Genomic DNA, 15,466 nt, shown 5'->3' with positions numbered 1-15,466 from the left:
CTCTGGAGGACATGGGAGACATGCCAGAATATCTTGGGAGGGGCCAATGAGGATGCTTGAGGTTTACACTTGGTTCAGATTGTTAAGTAATCTGACCTCATTTGCACTTCCCTGGCCAATGCTCAGCTTGGAAAGCAGCTCTCATTCAGTTTTCATCCTTCTCTGAATTTTTCAATGAAGACAGCAAAATGCATATAAAATGTGCATCTTAGGGTAAAAGGCATCAGAAATGCGTAAAAAGTATACAAAAATGCTGAACAAAACATACGCAGTGCATTTTTTAAAATAAATAAATCACAGATTGATGTGGATGAGAGGTAGAACAGATTTAGGAATGAGCATGTGCAAAACTGTCATGCTTTGGAAATAAAGTTACCTGTTGATTGGCAAGAGGGTGAGTGGGGGGGGGGGAAATCAGCAACATTTACCTTATTCTGTCTCTTTCTGTTTTCAAAAGGCTTCTCTGAATCCAAGCTCCTTCTTTATAAGGAAGGACTCCTTTTTGAAAATGAAGTAACTGGATCCTGCTCCTCATGCCACAAGGGCAACATTGTACTCATCCACAAAGGTTCCTCTCAGTGTCTCAGTTCCTTCTCACATTGCCTTTTCGTTGCACTCTTTCCTTAGGGGCTACCAAAGATATGGGGAAGATGCTGGGTGGAGAAGAAGAGAAGGATCCAGATGCTGCCAAGAAGGAAGAAGAACGACAGGAAGCCCTTCGGCAGCAGGAAGAAGAGAGGAAAGCTAAATATGCCAAGATGGAGGCTGAAAGGGAAAATGTGAGGCAAGGGATTCGGGATAAGGTAAGACCCGCTGATCAGAGAGTCCAAGCATGTGTGGATGGGGAAGTACAGTCATACCTTGGAAGTCGAACGGAATCCGTTCCAGAAGTCCGTTCGACTAACAAAATGTTCGGAAACCAAAGCGCGGCTTCTGATTGGCTGCAGGAAGCCAATAAATGGGGGGAAAATATATTATTCGCAAAAAAGCAAAAACAAACTGACCCATTACAGCCCTAAGTGGCTTTGGCCCTGTATACTCCACCCCTATCGTTCATCCTGGACACTGATCCAGCTCTGAGGGCCTTCTGGCATGTCTCTCACTGTGAGAAGCGAGATTACAGGGAACCAGGCAGAGGGCCTTCTCGGTAGTGGTGCCCACCCTGTGGAACACCCTCCCATCAGATGTCAAGTAAATAAACATCTATATGAATTTTAAAAGATACAGTGGTACCTCTACTTACGAATTTAATGCGTTCCGAACACACATTTGTAAGTAAAAAAAAATTGTAAGTCAAATTCCATAGGAATGCATTGGGAGAAAAAATTCGTAAGTAGAAGCAACCCTATCTAAAAATTCGTAAGTAGAAAAAATCCTATCTAAACCGCATCCAAGATGGCAGACGGAGCTCTGTTCGTAAGTAGAAACATTCGTAAGTACAGTTATTCATAAGTAGAGGTACCACTGTATTTGAAGGCAGCCCTGTACAGGGAGGTTTTTTTAAAATGTTTGAGGTTTCTTGTGTTTCTATATTTTGTTGGAAGACATCCAGGGTGGCTGGGGCAACTCAGTCAGCTGAGCAGCATATTATTATTATTATTATTATTATTATTATTATTATTATTATTACTACTACTACTACTAAAGAAACACCCTGAGCATGACTGGGGAAGGCATGGAGTGGTGGGAGTATCTTTCATTTTGACAGACAGGTCCAGGTATGAATAACAGTGAAATATTTCGCCAAGGCATTCCAATCACAGTGGCTGGAGAGTAATTTTTGGCCAGGAAAGGGATTCACATGGTTTCTGTTATGTACTGAGCTGAATCCTAGAACAATAGGATTCAGAATCAGCGGGAGCTACCCAATCCAACTCCAGGTGGAAGTGAATCCGCAACCTGATTGGCCTGCTGGAGCAGCCAATCAGGCGGCTGGCAGAAGTCAATCCACAATATAATTGGCCCACAGGTGTAGCCCTGAAGTAGCCAATCACGCAAGGCCCATTGTGTAAATAATGTATATAAGCAGATGGTTTTGGGAAAAGAGCCATTCGTCTTCTCTTCTTCTCCTTGATGAATATGAGCTGAATAAAGAGCATGAAATTCACTCTCGACTCCGAGTATATCTCACTGGCGACGAAGGTGGGATCCTGCTGAGCTGACCGCCACCACGCACTGCACCGCAGCACCGCCACCTGCTGCACCGCTGCATCGCACCGTGCATCCAGGCTTCAGCTCCAGGACCCAAGGAACCCAGAATGGCAACCGACAGCAGCTTCTCGCCATTCAAACCAGCATTGGGAGACTGGGAAGGGTACGCCGCCCGTTTCAACTTCCTCCTGCAAGCGAAAGAAGTCACCAACGATGCCATGAAGAGGGCGACATTCTTCAGCGTCTGTGGAGAGGAGACGTTTGAAATCGCCCGGGCTCTCCTTGCACCTAGAGATGTCGCTACCGTCTCTTACAAAACAATAATGGAACGGCTGAAGGAGCACTTTTCACCACAGCCCTCGGTGGTAGCTTGCCGAAATGCCTTCTACGCAAAGCGGCAAGCCCCGGGGGAAACCATAACTGGGTTTGTGACCTCCCTCCGCCAAGCCGCCCGGTTATGCAACTTCTCAGAGTTGGAGAACATGCTTCGTGACCGCCTCGTCGGTGGCCTGTGGGACGAGATGTTGCAACGACGCCTCTACGCCAAAAAAGACCTCACGTTCCAGATTGCTCTGGAGGAAGCCCTGGCAACCGAAGCCGCCGAGAGGTCAACGCAAGAGGCACGACCGGCCCCGCCATCCCAACCGAGGGTCTACCACGAAGACCTCACCGACGAATCCGAATCTGACAGGGAGGAAGTACACCGAGTACAGCGGCGCACTCAAGCAGCACACACACCACAGCAGCCTCGACGAGAAGGAGGGAACTGTGCAAGCTGCGGGGAGAACCACGAGAGGAAGACCTGTCGTTTCCGCAACGCAGAGTGCAGGCAGTGCAGAAAATTGGGACACATCGCCCGGGTGTGTCGGGCTCGACTCACCCGTCGACAAGCATCAGATGACCGACCCAGGAGCCCCAGGTCACACGGCACCATGCACCAAGGCAACTCGACGGAGATCACGGACTACCAGGTATTCCAGTTGCCCCATCCCAGCACAGAGAAAATTTATATAGAGGTACAGATAGAGGGAGCCCCATGCCGCATGGAGCTGGACACGGGTTCAACTCTATCCATAATCTCGGCCCGAACATTAAGGGAACTGTGCCCTAATGGGGGTCCCAAACTAAGGCCGGCCCCATTCACCCTCCGGGACTTCCAGAAACGTAAGGTCCCTACAATGGGGGTGGGGACCTTCAGGGTGCAATATCGAGGGCGAAAGCAACAATTGGACTTGCTGGTAGTTAAGGGCCCCTACGTTAGCTTACTGGGACTGGCATGGTTTGGACCTCTGGGGCTAGCCATTACCGGGGTGAACCGCACTAGCTTACAAGTGGACGTGGACGCCATATGCAAAGAGTTTCCAGGGGTTTTCGATGGGGCATTGGGACGATATACAGGACCCCCCATTGCCCTACAGCTAGACCCCGCTGTACGACCCATCAGGCACAAGGCCCGCCGGGTCCCGTTCGCCCTGAAACCCCGCATAGACGAGGAATTGGACCGGCTCGTGGAGCAAGGAGTGCTGGAGCCGGTGCCCAACGCCCCCTGGGAAACTCCAATTGTCACACCCGTCAAGCCTAATGGTTCGGTCCGCATCTGTGCAGACTACAAATGCACCATAAACAAGGCTCTCACGGCCCATGCATACCCAGTGCCAGTGGTCAGCCATGTCCTCGCCACCCTGGCTGGGTCAAAAATCTTTGGCAAACTGGACTTGGCCCAAGCGTATCAACAGTTGCCTGTGGACGAAGCCACAGCAGAGGCTCAGACGATTGTGATGCACAGAGGGGCATTCAGAGTAAAGCGGCTGCAATTTGGCGTTAGCGTGGCACCAGGCATATTCCAGAATCTAATGGACTCTCTCCTTAAAGGGATTCCTGGCGTCACCCCCTTCTTCGATGATGTACTGATCGCCGGGCCCACACCAGAGGAATTTGAGGACCGCCTCCGCTCCGTCCTGCACCGTTTCCAGACGGCGGGCCTCAAGGTGAAGCGGGAAAAGTGTTTACTGGGAGTGCCGCAGGTGGACTTTCTGGGATTTAAGGTGGACGCAGAAGGGGTCCATCCAACCGGTGACAAGGTACGGGCCATTTGTGAGGCCCCAGCGCCCAAGAGCAAGCCCGAACTTCAGTCATTCTTGGGACTATTGAACTTTTACCATGCCTTCCTTCCCCATAAGGCAGCGGTAGCGGAGCCCCTACACAGACTCCTAGATAAAAGGGCCCCTTGGGTGTGGGGCCAGCGACAAAGGGCCGCATTCCAGGCAGTCAAGGACTTGCTCGTCTCGAACTCGGTCTTGGCACACTTCGACGAGAGGCTGCCAGTGGTGCTGGCATGCGACGCCTCTCCCTATGGCATCGGCGCTGTCCTGGGACACCAACTCCCGGATGGAAGAGAGGTGCCGGTGGCATACTTCTCCCAGACGCTTGCTGCAGCCGAACGAAACTACTCACAGATTGACAAGGAGGGTCTGGCAATCGTGAAGGGCGTAAAAAAATTCCATGATTTCTTGTATGGGCGGCCCTTTACCATAGTGACTGACCACAAGCCGTTGCTTGGCCTGTTTGCCCCCGAGAAGCAGACCCCCCAAGTGTTGTCTCCACGTGTCCTCAGGTGGTCAATTTTCCTTGCCGGCTACCAGTATGCACTAATCCACCGCCCTGGGAAGGCGATGGGCCACGCAGACGCACTCAGCAGGCTACCACTACCAGAAACAGGCCCCGACCCAGCGCCTGCGCAAGAGGTTATGACCCTGGAGCTGCTTCCCGACCGACCCATTCAGGCACAAGAAGTTGCGCACCATTCCACAAAAGATAGGGTCATCTCCCGGGTCCTGGACTGGGTGTGGCGAGGATGGCCCAGCAGCAGCCCCGGGCCAGAATTCGCTGGCTACACAAACCGCAAACATGAACTGTCGGCCCACAAGGGGTGCCTGTTATGGGGAAGCAGGGTTGTTGTTCCCCAGCCCCTCCGCAAAAGGGTCCTCACAGCCCTACACGAGACACACCCAGGGGTAGTGAGGATGAAGGCCCTTGCCAGGAGTTATGTGTGGTGCCCGGGGATTGACAGAGAGATAGAGGCCTGGGTCCAACACTGCCAGACCTGCCAAGAATCCCGCCCGGATCCCCCAAGGGCCCCAGTCCAGCCCTGGGAGTCCGCCCGACAGCCATGGTCACGCTTGCACGTGGACTTCGCTGGCCCCTTCCAGGGAAAAACATTCTTCATAGTGGTGGATTCCTACACCAAATGGCTGGAGGTCGCACTGGTACCGTCCACTTCTACGGCGGCAGCCATCCGGGTACTACGTAAGCTGTTTGCAACCCACGGGCTCCCTGACACCCTCGTCTCGGACAATGGAACCGCATTCACGTCAGAGGAGTTCCAGACCTTCACAGCGCAGAACGCCATCCGCCACATCCGCTCAGCACCATTCCACCCTGCCACCAATGGCCAAGCGGAGCGCATGGTGCGGACCACCAAGGACAGCCTCCGCCGCATAACACAAGGGGACTGGGAATACCGCCTTGCCGCATTTCTTCTAGCACAGCACAGCACCCCAAGCACAACGACGGGCCGGAGCCCAGCTGAACTACTCATGGGCCGGCGCCTTGCAACTAGACTGGACCGACTTCACCCCGACAGAGCTCAGGATGAGGTAGTGGTGGGGAAAGGCAGGAACCCCCGGACATTTGTGGCCCAGGACCCAGTGTATGCAAAGAATTTTGGGGCAGGCCCAGCATGGGTACCCGCCACAGTCACCAAGGTGACCGGTCCCGTGTCGTACGAGGTACTAACGGAAGGGGGGCAATATTGGCGCCGCCACTGCGACCAGCTACGGCGACGATTCCCAGGAGGAACCCAGGAGGAGAGCGGGACAGAGGGGTCCCAAGGGGACAGCAGGGCAGTGAGGCCTGTAGAGCGAGAGGGGTGGGCAGGGGAAGCAGAAGCAGTAGGCACAGAGGGGCGCCCCGAGGCTGGAAGGACACCGGAACCAGAGTCACAACCTAGTGGTTCAGTGGCGCCAGACCAGACAGCCCCGGCACAGCCAGCAGCCTCGGAACACGAGCCAGAACCAGAACCCCTGACCAAGGAACACCCCAGGCCACAACGCACACGGAGGCGGCCAGCAGACCTTGGGGACTACGAATGCAACTTCCCGGGCAGGACTGGAACTTAGAGGGGAGGGGTGTTATGTACTGAGCTGAATCCTAGAACAATAGGATTCAGAATCAGCGGGAGCTACCCAATCCAACTCCAGGTGGAAGTGAATCCGCAACCTGATTGGCCTGCTGGAGCAGCCAATCAGGCGGCTGGCAGAAGTGAATCTGCTACCTGATTGGCCTGTAGGAGCAGCCAATCAGGCTGCAGGCAGAAGTCAATCCACAATATAATTGGCCCACAGGTGTAGCCCTGAAGTAGCCAATCACGCAAGGCCCATTGTGTAAATAATGTATATAAGCAGATGGTTTTGGGAAAAGAGCCATTCGTCTTCTCTTCTTCTCCTTGATGAATATGAGCTGAATAAAGAGCATGAAATTCACTCTCGACTCCGAGTATATCTCAGTTTCAGTTGCCTGGGGTGTCTCTCTCGCTATTTCTTTGAATGTGGGGTTGTTTATGTGAAAGTGTGAAAGAGATATTTTAAATTCATGTGAGCATATTGGCTAATGTGTATTTTGCATTCTCAATATACCGCAAACTGATTTTGGGGTGGAAATCACCAAAGAAGGCCCAAAGTGATATTTCTCATTTCCTCCCTCCATCCTTTTCTGGATTCAAAGCTCTACTTAGAGCATCTTTGATGGGTGGATGATTTATTTATAATTGTTTGCTTTTGATATGGTTTTCTAGGGAGTGTCAGCTTTCTGAGTTGTACTTCTAATGTGTGGAAGGTCTTTGAAGAGGGAAGCTTTGTACCGCATAGGCATATCCAAATATATTGCAGGTATTAAAAATATTTTACCAGGCGTTCCAGAATTCCCAAGACTCCAGTTATCACCATGTACCTCTAATCTCACTTTTGGTCTCGTTCACGCTAGCTATGTAGCATCTGGAGAGAAAACTAAGTTCCAATATATAGAATCATCAGAGGTTACAGTACAGCAAACTGTAGATTGATGTAAGTGTACTAATTTTGTAATTGTGTGCTACATAAATGCATAATTCATTGCGTACAGCGAAGGGCTCCTGTTGACTGAAGGCTAAGATGGAGCTATTTTCTATGGACCCAAAACAGGGACTTCTCTGTAGTGAGCTCCGCAGACACACACACACACACCCAAATGTAGACCTTCCTCCCTTTGGATGAAAAGTAGCATTGGCACCTGCCCAATATGAAGTTTTTGATGTTGCAATACATCAATAACTACTTCACTACCTGAAACACATGACAGACTGGAGAGGAATCAGAACAAAACAGGTTTGGCAAAATTCCCTAGTTTCAGAGGGCTGCAGGGACGTACCCAGGATCAAAACTAGGGGGGGGGGCAAGCCATGGTCCTTCAGGGGCGGGGCCAATGCATGGGATGGGAGGGGCCATGAAGTGGGAATATGGGTGGGGCTACGGAGCCCAGGTGAAACTGACTCCGGGAAGACATCCTGTCCCGGGGGAGAGCGCGCGTGTGTGGCAGTTTCTGTTCCCGAATGCCTCGGGGTTGGGGAGGAGATAAGCTTGGTGAGGTGGAGCATGGCTGGATGGAAGAGGAAGCAGCGGCAGTGGCAGCAGCAGCAGTGAGAGCCATGCGCGCTGGGCCCGCAACTCGAGCTGCTGCCCTGCAGGATTGAGCCGGGGAGGGAGGGGGCGGGGGAGCCGCTTCAGCCGGGGAGGGGGGCAGGGGAGCCGCTTTCCAGGGAGCTGGCAGGACTCGCTGGGGCTCTCCCTAGAGGCCAGGCGCCCTGGTAACCCCAAAGGAAAGGACGGCTCTGCAACGCGTCTCCATCTCAGCTGCAGCACCGCCTAGAGCTCTTCAAGGGCTTCATCAACTCCGTGGCCATCGTAAAGCAGGACGATTTAATTTTGTATTCGCTTCTGGGGGGGCAGCTGCCCCCCTGCCCCTCGCTGGGTACACCCATGGTGGGCTGGATTCAACTTAAAAGTTGTGCTTGAAGGAGGCTGTGCGATGAGTCCAACTTCTGCTCTGCCCTCCCCCTGCCCCCACAAATCAGCTTTGAGAGGTTAGGAGAATCCCCAGAACAGCACATGTGTAGGGTAGGAGAAGGAACATCATCCTATCTGGCTTTTTAAATATATATATATATATACAAATATATTGTTGGAAGGGGGAGTGGGGAAGGTTCATATTGCTGGAAGCCCCCAAAAAACTGGCTCAAAAGAGAAAAAGCTCGTTATGTGAAAATTCAGGTTTGAAGATGTTCTTTTCGTGCTGGGTAATGTAGAATATTCATTCCGCATCTAAGACTTCCCTCCCCACTGCCATAGCTGTCTGCAGGCAGAAGAATATTCTGGGCTTCTCTGAAGGTCAGGGGCCTCAAACGGAGATAATACTTTCCCCTCCCCATTAATCATGTTCTGTAATTCTGAAGATAAAGTTTACATCCCAGGTGACTGCCATGTCCTCTCCAGCAGACTTTAATGACATCTTCCCTCTTAATTATTGATAACTCCCCAACGATGTGAATTTCAACTAGCACCAAGGATTAATGGGTTTCATAAATAATGTGTGTCAACTTTTACGACTATTAAACACTATTGGTAATTTTAAATATAAAATAAAGAGGGTTTTTGTTTCGTTTTGAAGAAGGGAGGCACGCAAAGTGCCCCCCCACTTATTTCAAATGCTTATATTGCTATTTCGGATCATTATGGATATTTAGCTGCATAAATAAATAAACAAACGGCAATGTTTTGTATTGTAATAAACACCTTTCATTTGCAATATTGGATATTGCCTGCATTTTAATCTAGTTACCATAAAATTCATTTTAAAAGAATCAGAGGATAATTGTGGACCGTACCCCCCAGAGCAAAATAAATATCAAACAGCTCATATGTTTAGCAATTCTCTTTCAACAATGCCCTTTTCATTATTATGATTATATTCTTAGCACCATCTCAGAGCAAGTGGTAGGAATGCCTAATACACTTCAGTTCGGCACCTGGCTTGGGTCACCAATACTAAACCAAGTTTCTGTGACAAAACCCACCCCACCTCACCCCGTTGGAGTGCAGCAAGACCAGCATTAGCACCTGGAATAGCGGGGGGTGGGGTGGAGAAGAGGGTGTTCTTTTCACTTTTACGGACAGCCCCTCTGTTCAGTGTGGTGTAGTGATTAAGAGCGGTAGACTCGTAATCTGGGGAACCGGGTTCGTGTCTCCGCTCCTCCACATGCAGCTGCTGGGTGACCTTGGGCTAGTCACACTTCTTTGAAGTCTCTCAGCCCCACTCACCTCACAGAGTGTTTGTTGTAGGGGAGGAAGGCAAAGGAGAATGTTAGCCGTTTTGAGACTCCTTCAGGTAGTGATCTCAGTGCCCAGGCTGAATGATGGGGGGTAGAGACACTCCTTTGGGTATACAGGGCTGAGGCTGTTTGGGGCTTTAAAGGTCAGCACCAACACTGACCCAATGGAAAGTGACATTGACACGAACTAGGTAGAATTTGAAGGATGCATGAAGGACATACAGGGCACATGGAAGCAGAACAGCCTTCCAAATTGCTTGAAACTAGGGATGAAGATTTCCCTTTGAAATCCAGGGTGCTGTGGGTACCTAATTCCCTTAAAGACTAAAACTCAGCAAGGTGTCGAATCAATATATGTATCAAAGCCTCCTCTTGACTCTTAATAAGATCTGGGCAGCTTAGTCCCTCATGCTTCCTTAGCAAATCCCAGCTCTTCTGGAACGTCTAGTTCTGTTTGGTTCTTATTTTACCTAAACAAAGCTCCTATTTGCAAAGAGTACAAAAAAGCAAAGGAAAAAATTCACCAGAGACTGGAACGAAATTTCTAAGCTACATCTAACTGAGCAGAGCAGAACAGTGAAAACCCAAATGAGTTAAACCTTTCTGTCTCCTTGCAGCTAGCAGTGGGGGATAAATTTGATTCAGTTCACTTTTAAAGACAAGCTTCGCTCTTTCAGAAACAATATGTGAATCGAAACACAAGCATCCTTCAAAAATTCACATTTCTCCAAATTTTGCAATGGAGATCTCCAACCAAGTAATGTGTACAAGTAATGTGTACAAATATATACTTGGGTGAAGTGCGCATAGAGAGGGAAAGCATTATTGAAAACAGCATTCAAAATGTATTCTAATAGAGGAAGGTGCTTTGCAAAAAGGTGTATATTAGGCAAAAATGCATTAAAAATGTGCATATTATAATAAATTTGCACTAAAATGCTGATGAATTTTCATGAGGACTTAAAAACAACAACACGCAAACTGATGTCAAAATGTGGAGAACTGAAGACTGGGAAAAGGAGGAATTGGGAGAAACCAAAAATGACACATTTGTCCACCCCTATTTGCAGCTTCTTTTGAGGTTTTATTTGAGCGGCTGTGCTGTGTTGCTGAAAAGGTCCCTACTTGAGCTAAGCAAAGATTGATAGCCCTGGTATAGCCACTGTCACTCAAGGCTTCCCATTTTATTGGAGGGACAGCCTAGTTTACATTAAATTTTAAAACACCTTATTCTCTAATTCAGATATTCCATTTTAGGGACCCCTTTCTTCACTGACGACTCTGTTGAGAAATTCCTACATGCCCTATCACAGAGCCTATGTGCATTGGTGGGAAGTCCACACGGATGTTCTTGTGACAGGCATCTTTAGATCGCCCATTATAGTGAATGGGGAGAACAAGGAGCTTTGCTTTATAAGAACATCTTGGAACCAGAAACACAAATCAAAGCAGAGACAGCTCAGAACAACTCAGAAGCAGGTTGGATTTTTTAAAAAAATGCAGATACACTGTTCTTGAGGTGGAATGAATGTCATCATAGTTCAATACTTCCATGTTCCAGTGAGGCAGGATCTCACCTGAGATCTAGGACTATATGAGCAATTAGGAACATAGGAAGCAGCCTTAAAGGTAAAGGGACCCCTGACCATTAAGTCCAGTCGTGACCGACTCTGGAGTTGCGGCACTCATCTCGCTCTATTGCCGAGGGAGCCGGCGTACAGCTTCCAAGTCATGTGGCCAGCATGACTAAGCCGCTTCTGGCGAACCAGAGCAGTGCACTTTGACGCTAGGTTGGCAGGAGCTGGGACCAAGCAGCGGGAGCTCAAAGTTGATGTAAAGAAAAGTACATATGTCTTTAACATGGAAGTAACTCAGAGACCAGTCCTAAATTTCTTGTGTTTGCTCCTAAGCCCCAGTCTACATTTACGATGGGACTGACTCCAAGTAAAGGTAAAGGGACCCCTGACCATTAGGTCCAGTCGTGACCAACTCTGGGGTTGCGACGCTCATCTTGCATTATTGGCTGAGGGAGCCGGCGTACAGCTTCCAGGTCATGTGGCCAGCATGGCTAAGCCGCTTCTGGCGAACCAGAGCAGCACACGGAAATGCCGTTTACCTTCCCGCTTGGAGCGGTACCTATTTATCTACTTGCACTTTGACGTGCTTTCGAACTGCTAGGTTGGCAGGAGCTGGGACCGAGCAACAGGAGCTCACCCCATTGTGGGGATTCGAACCGCAGACCTTCTGATTGGCAAGCCATAGGCTCAGTGGTTTAACCCACAGCGCCAGCCACGTCCCTTTTTAAGGAAGCGGCCTTACCCTGAGTCAGAACACTGATCCATCTAGCGCAATATTGTCTGCAGAGATTGGCATCAACTTTCCAGGGTTTCTGGCATACCTAGAAATGCCAGGAGCTTGTATACAAAGCAGGTGGTCTACTATGGAATTATGGCTCCTCTCCACTGTCATTGTCAGCAGTCCTGACAGCAGACCCACAGCAGTTAATCATCCTATTAGAGCTTGCTGAAGAAATTGAAGTTATTCAGCTCCCAAAGGCTTGAACAGTGCAGTCCTATACATGTCTACTCACAGACACTCCCCATTTAATTCAATGGAAAATACACTCAATTAAGTGTACACAGCAGGGCTTTCCAAACTGTGAGCCACTAGACCGCCACTGATCCGCAAGCTTTATTCAGGCGCTCCACAGCATGTCTGTGAAGAACATTAGGCAATTTTAATTCTGTGGGATTCAAACTGTTATAGAATGCAATGCAATGTAAGAAATAAAAAAGCAATAAAATACAATTAAAGATCACACAGCATCTAGCACAGTGCATCACAATTGAGCAGGCAGGAAAAAAAACCCACCAAATGATCCACCAAGACCCTCAACAATTTTCAAGTGTCCCATGGAGTGGTGGAGTTTGGGAATCATTGGTATACAGGATAGTTTACTTCTGTCATGATCCATAGCATTTTGGTAGTTTGAGACTTGTAGATATGACTATTAACTTGAGCAAACCACAATTTATTGTGGGTGGGTGAAATTTGTCTACATGTGACTTCTCACCATTCAGATTTCATATCTGAGATTTAAAATTTTACCTCAGAAATTGAGTGCTATGGTCTTGTTGATATCTCTTGATTATTTTGACATTGGAAGGTGTCAAACCTGAAGTCTCATAAGCTGCCAGTTGTCTGATACTAAATAAATCTAATTGCATGTCTTCTATTTAATCCTAAATACTTCTATCAAATCCTAAGGACCATTACATGACATCCATCAAATATTGCCAAATACTAAATAGTATGGTATGTTTGCTATGAAATACTATCAGTAAATACTAATGTATCAATTATCAAATGCAGAATTGAAATATCAAAGATGGAAATCAGTTTCATTGGATGTAGAATAACATCACTGAATATTCAAATATCATTCAGCAAATATTGGACTATTCAGAGGAAATCCAGGGAATATTTAATGTCAATATATGAAGAGGAGAATTTTGAGAATGGGTTGGAACCATTATTATGATTCTTAACAGCATTGCATATTTCAGCTAACAAAAACTAACAGCAGCTTTGCCAAAAGAAAAAAGAAAAGAAAGCTCAGCAACTTTTGTGCCTGGATTTTCACTTTTTGAAATATGGCAACCCTATATTATTAGTATTAAATGCTGCAGCTGTGAAGCAAACAGACCTTTTCCCCCTCTCTGAGAAAGTCATTTCATCTGAAATTATTCAGGAGGACCACAGCTGGCTTAGTTTAACTTTTTGCCTGCTGACATAATAAATACCTGATTGGGTAGACATTACAAATTGGCTCCTCTTGTAAGTCTACACTAGTCAAAATGAATCGTGCTGCTTAAGGCATTTGGGCATTTCATTTACGTCCTAATAAGTGTCAGTTGCTTGTCCTCAGAATCCTGCGTGAAATGAGAAAGACTGTTTAATAATCAATTATATGCAATAGAAATGAACTATAGGGGGCTACTGTTGACCTTTGAAGCCCTTCATATATCAGAGGTGGCGCTGGCCATGAATGGGATGCTTGTGCAAGTGAATCAACTGATGAGCTTTCATTGAAACAAGCAAGGGTAAATACCTGCTATCTTATAGGAAAGGTTTGCAAAAGTCATTGTATGAATTAAGACTCCTTACAGTTACCTTAATTTCATGGCTCTGTTCAAGGAGAGTCTTCAATCCAGACATTCTGCTTTTGACTTTAGGAGTCTGATGTGCCTTTTAGATTACTGCAGCGCTTTGCACATGGAGCTGCCTTGGAAAATGGCTCAGACCTCAGAAAATTTAGTTAGTCCAGAAGACGACAAGGAGATTGATAATTGAGGCTGGCCCATAAGAACATATTACACTGGTGCTTCATCCATACCCTTCAACATTTGGCTGATGAAAATAGGGATGTCCTATTCTAATAATAATAATAATAATAATAATAATAATAATAATAATAATAATAATATCCCACCCATCTGACTGGGTTGCCCCAGCCACTCTGGGCAGCTTCCAACATATATAAAAACACAATAAAACATGTAAAAACTTCCCTATATAGGGCTGCCTTCAAATGTCTTCTAAAGGTTGTATAGTTACTTAACTCCATACCCTCCAACATCTCTCTGCTGAAAATAGGGACAACCTACCATACCCTCCAGCATTTCTCCGATGAAAATAGGGACGTCCTAAGGAAAAGCAGGACATTCCAGGATCAAATCAGAAACCGGGATGGCTTCTGTAAACCTGGGACTGTCCCTAGAAAATAGGGAGACTTGGAGGGCCTGTTTATATACTTCAGTGGCTTCCAGACTGTTTCCAGGCAATGTATTGCACTTGACCTTGGGAGGTCCTTCACAGTTTGGAGCAAGATTCCCTGAAGGATTGCATCTTCCTACCTGTACTTTGCAATCTTCTTTTAATGCCCTCCCCTGAGTTCCCTCAGATAAGTGCCTTATCAGTGGCACCCTGGTTTCAGAAGATTGCCCGGCTTCTTGTTCCATGTGCACAACAGAGCTTCCTCTTCTTCTCCTGCCTTCTGTGTACCTTCAGAATGAGCTCTAGAAGGTTGGGGAAGCATGCAGAGCAGATTTTGGAAGCGTACAGGGCGAAGGAGATGAAACAGAAATCCCGTTGTACCAGCGGGAACCCTGTTGGCATAGCACTGGATAGAACCTTCTGTCTGTCATTGCTCTGTAAGCTACCTGGAAAACATTGCAGTCCACCATATCAATGTTGTGTATTAAATGAAATGAAAGTCATTACATTTTTAAAAGATACATTGTTTGAACAAAATGCTCCATATATTGAATTCATGAGTTCAGACTCTGAATGCATTAAACACAAATGGCTGGATAGCTCAGTTGGTAGATGATGATGATGATGATGATGATGATGATACTACTACTACTACTACTACTACTACTACTAATAATAATAATAATAATTTATTCATACCCTGCCCATCTGGCTGGGTTTCCCCAGCCACGCTGGGTGGCTCCCAACAGAATATATATATAAAAAGATAAAACCTCAAACATTAAAAACTTCCCTAAAGAAGATCTTGAGGCTCTTAATCCCAGGGTGGTTAGTTTGAGCCCCACATTAAGTGAAAGATTCCTGCACTGAAAGGGGTTGGACTAGATGACCCTTGTGTCCAACTCTGCAATTCTATGAAATCATTACACTATTATTTTGAATAAGATGCTGCAAACTTTTGAACTCATTCAGAAACCACTCTGGATCTCGTCCCTCCCAGCGTTTTTGGCAGTGTCATAAATGCCTCCCTTTCCCCATGACTTTGGTCAGTCCCAAGCTATGGCATGCACCCTCCCCCACCCCCTGCAATCATTTAAAAGAATGAAAGAAGCAGGCACC

The 15,466-nt window shown here is 47.5% G+C and overlaps 1 protein-coding gene across 1 annotated transcript in view; it reads left to right on the top strand.

Annotated features, from left to right (window-relative positions):
• CPLX1 (complexin 1) overlaps positions 1 to 15,466 on the top strand; it is a 155,047-nt gene that overhangs the window by 94,420 nt on the left and 45,161 nt on the right. The window contains exon 3 of the mRNA XM_035097459.3: positions 628 to 803. Coding sequence (XP_034953350.1) covers positions 628 to 803 — 176 coding nt within the window. The remainder of the gene's footprint in view (positions 1 to 627; positions 804 to 15,466) is intronic.

Source organism: Zootoca vivipara, chromosome 15 (genome assembly GCF_965207765.1).
Source record: "Zootoca vivipara chromosome 15, rZooViv2.hap1.1, whole genome shotgun sequence".
Taxonomy (NCBI): Eukaryota; Metazoa; Chordata; class Lepidosauria; order Squamata; family Lacertidae; genus Zootoca; species Zootoca vivipara.
Note: the sequence above shows the minus strand (reverse complement) of the source record. Positions and strands in the feature narration are given on the sequence as shown.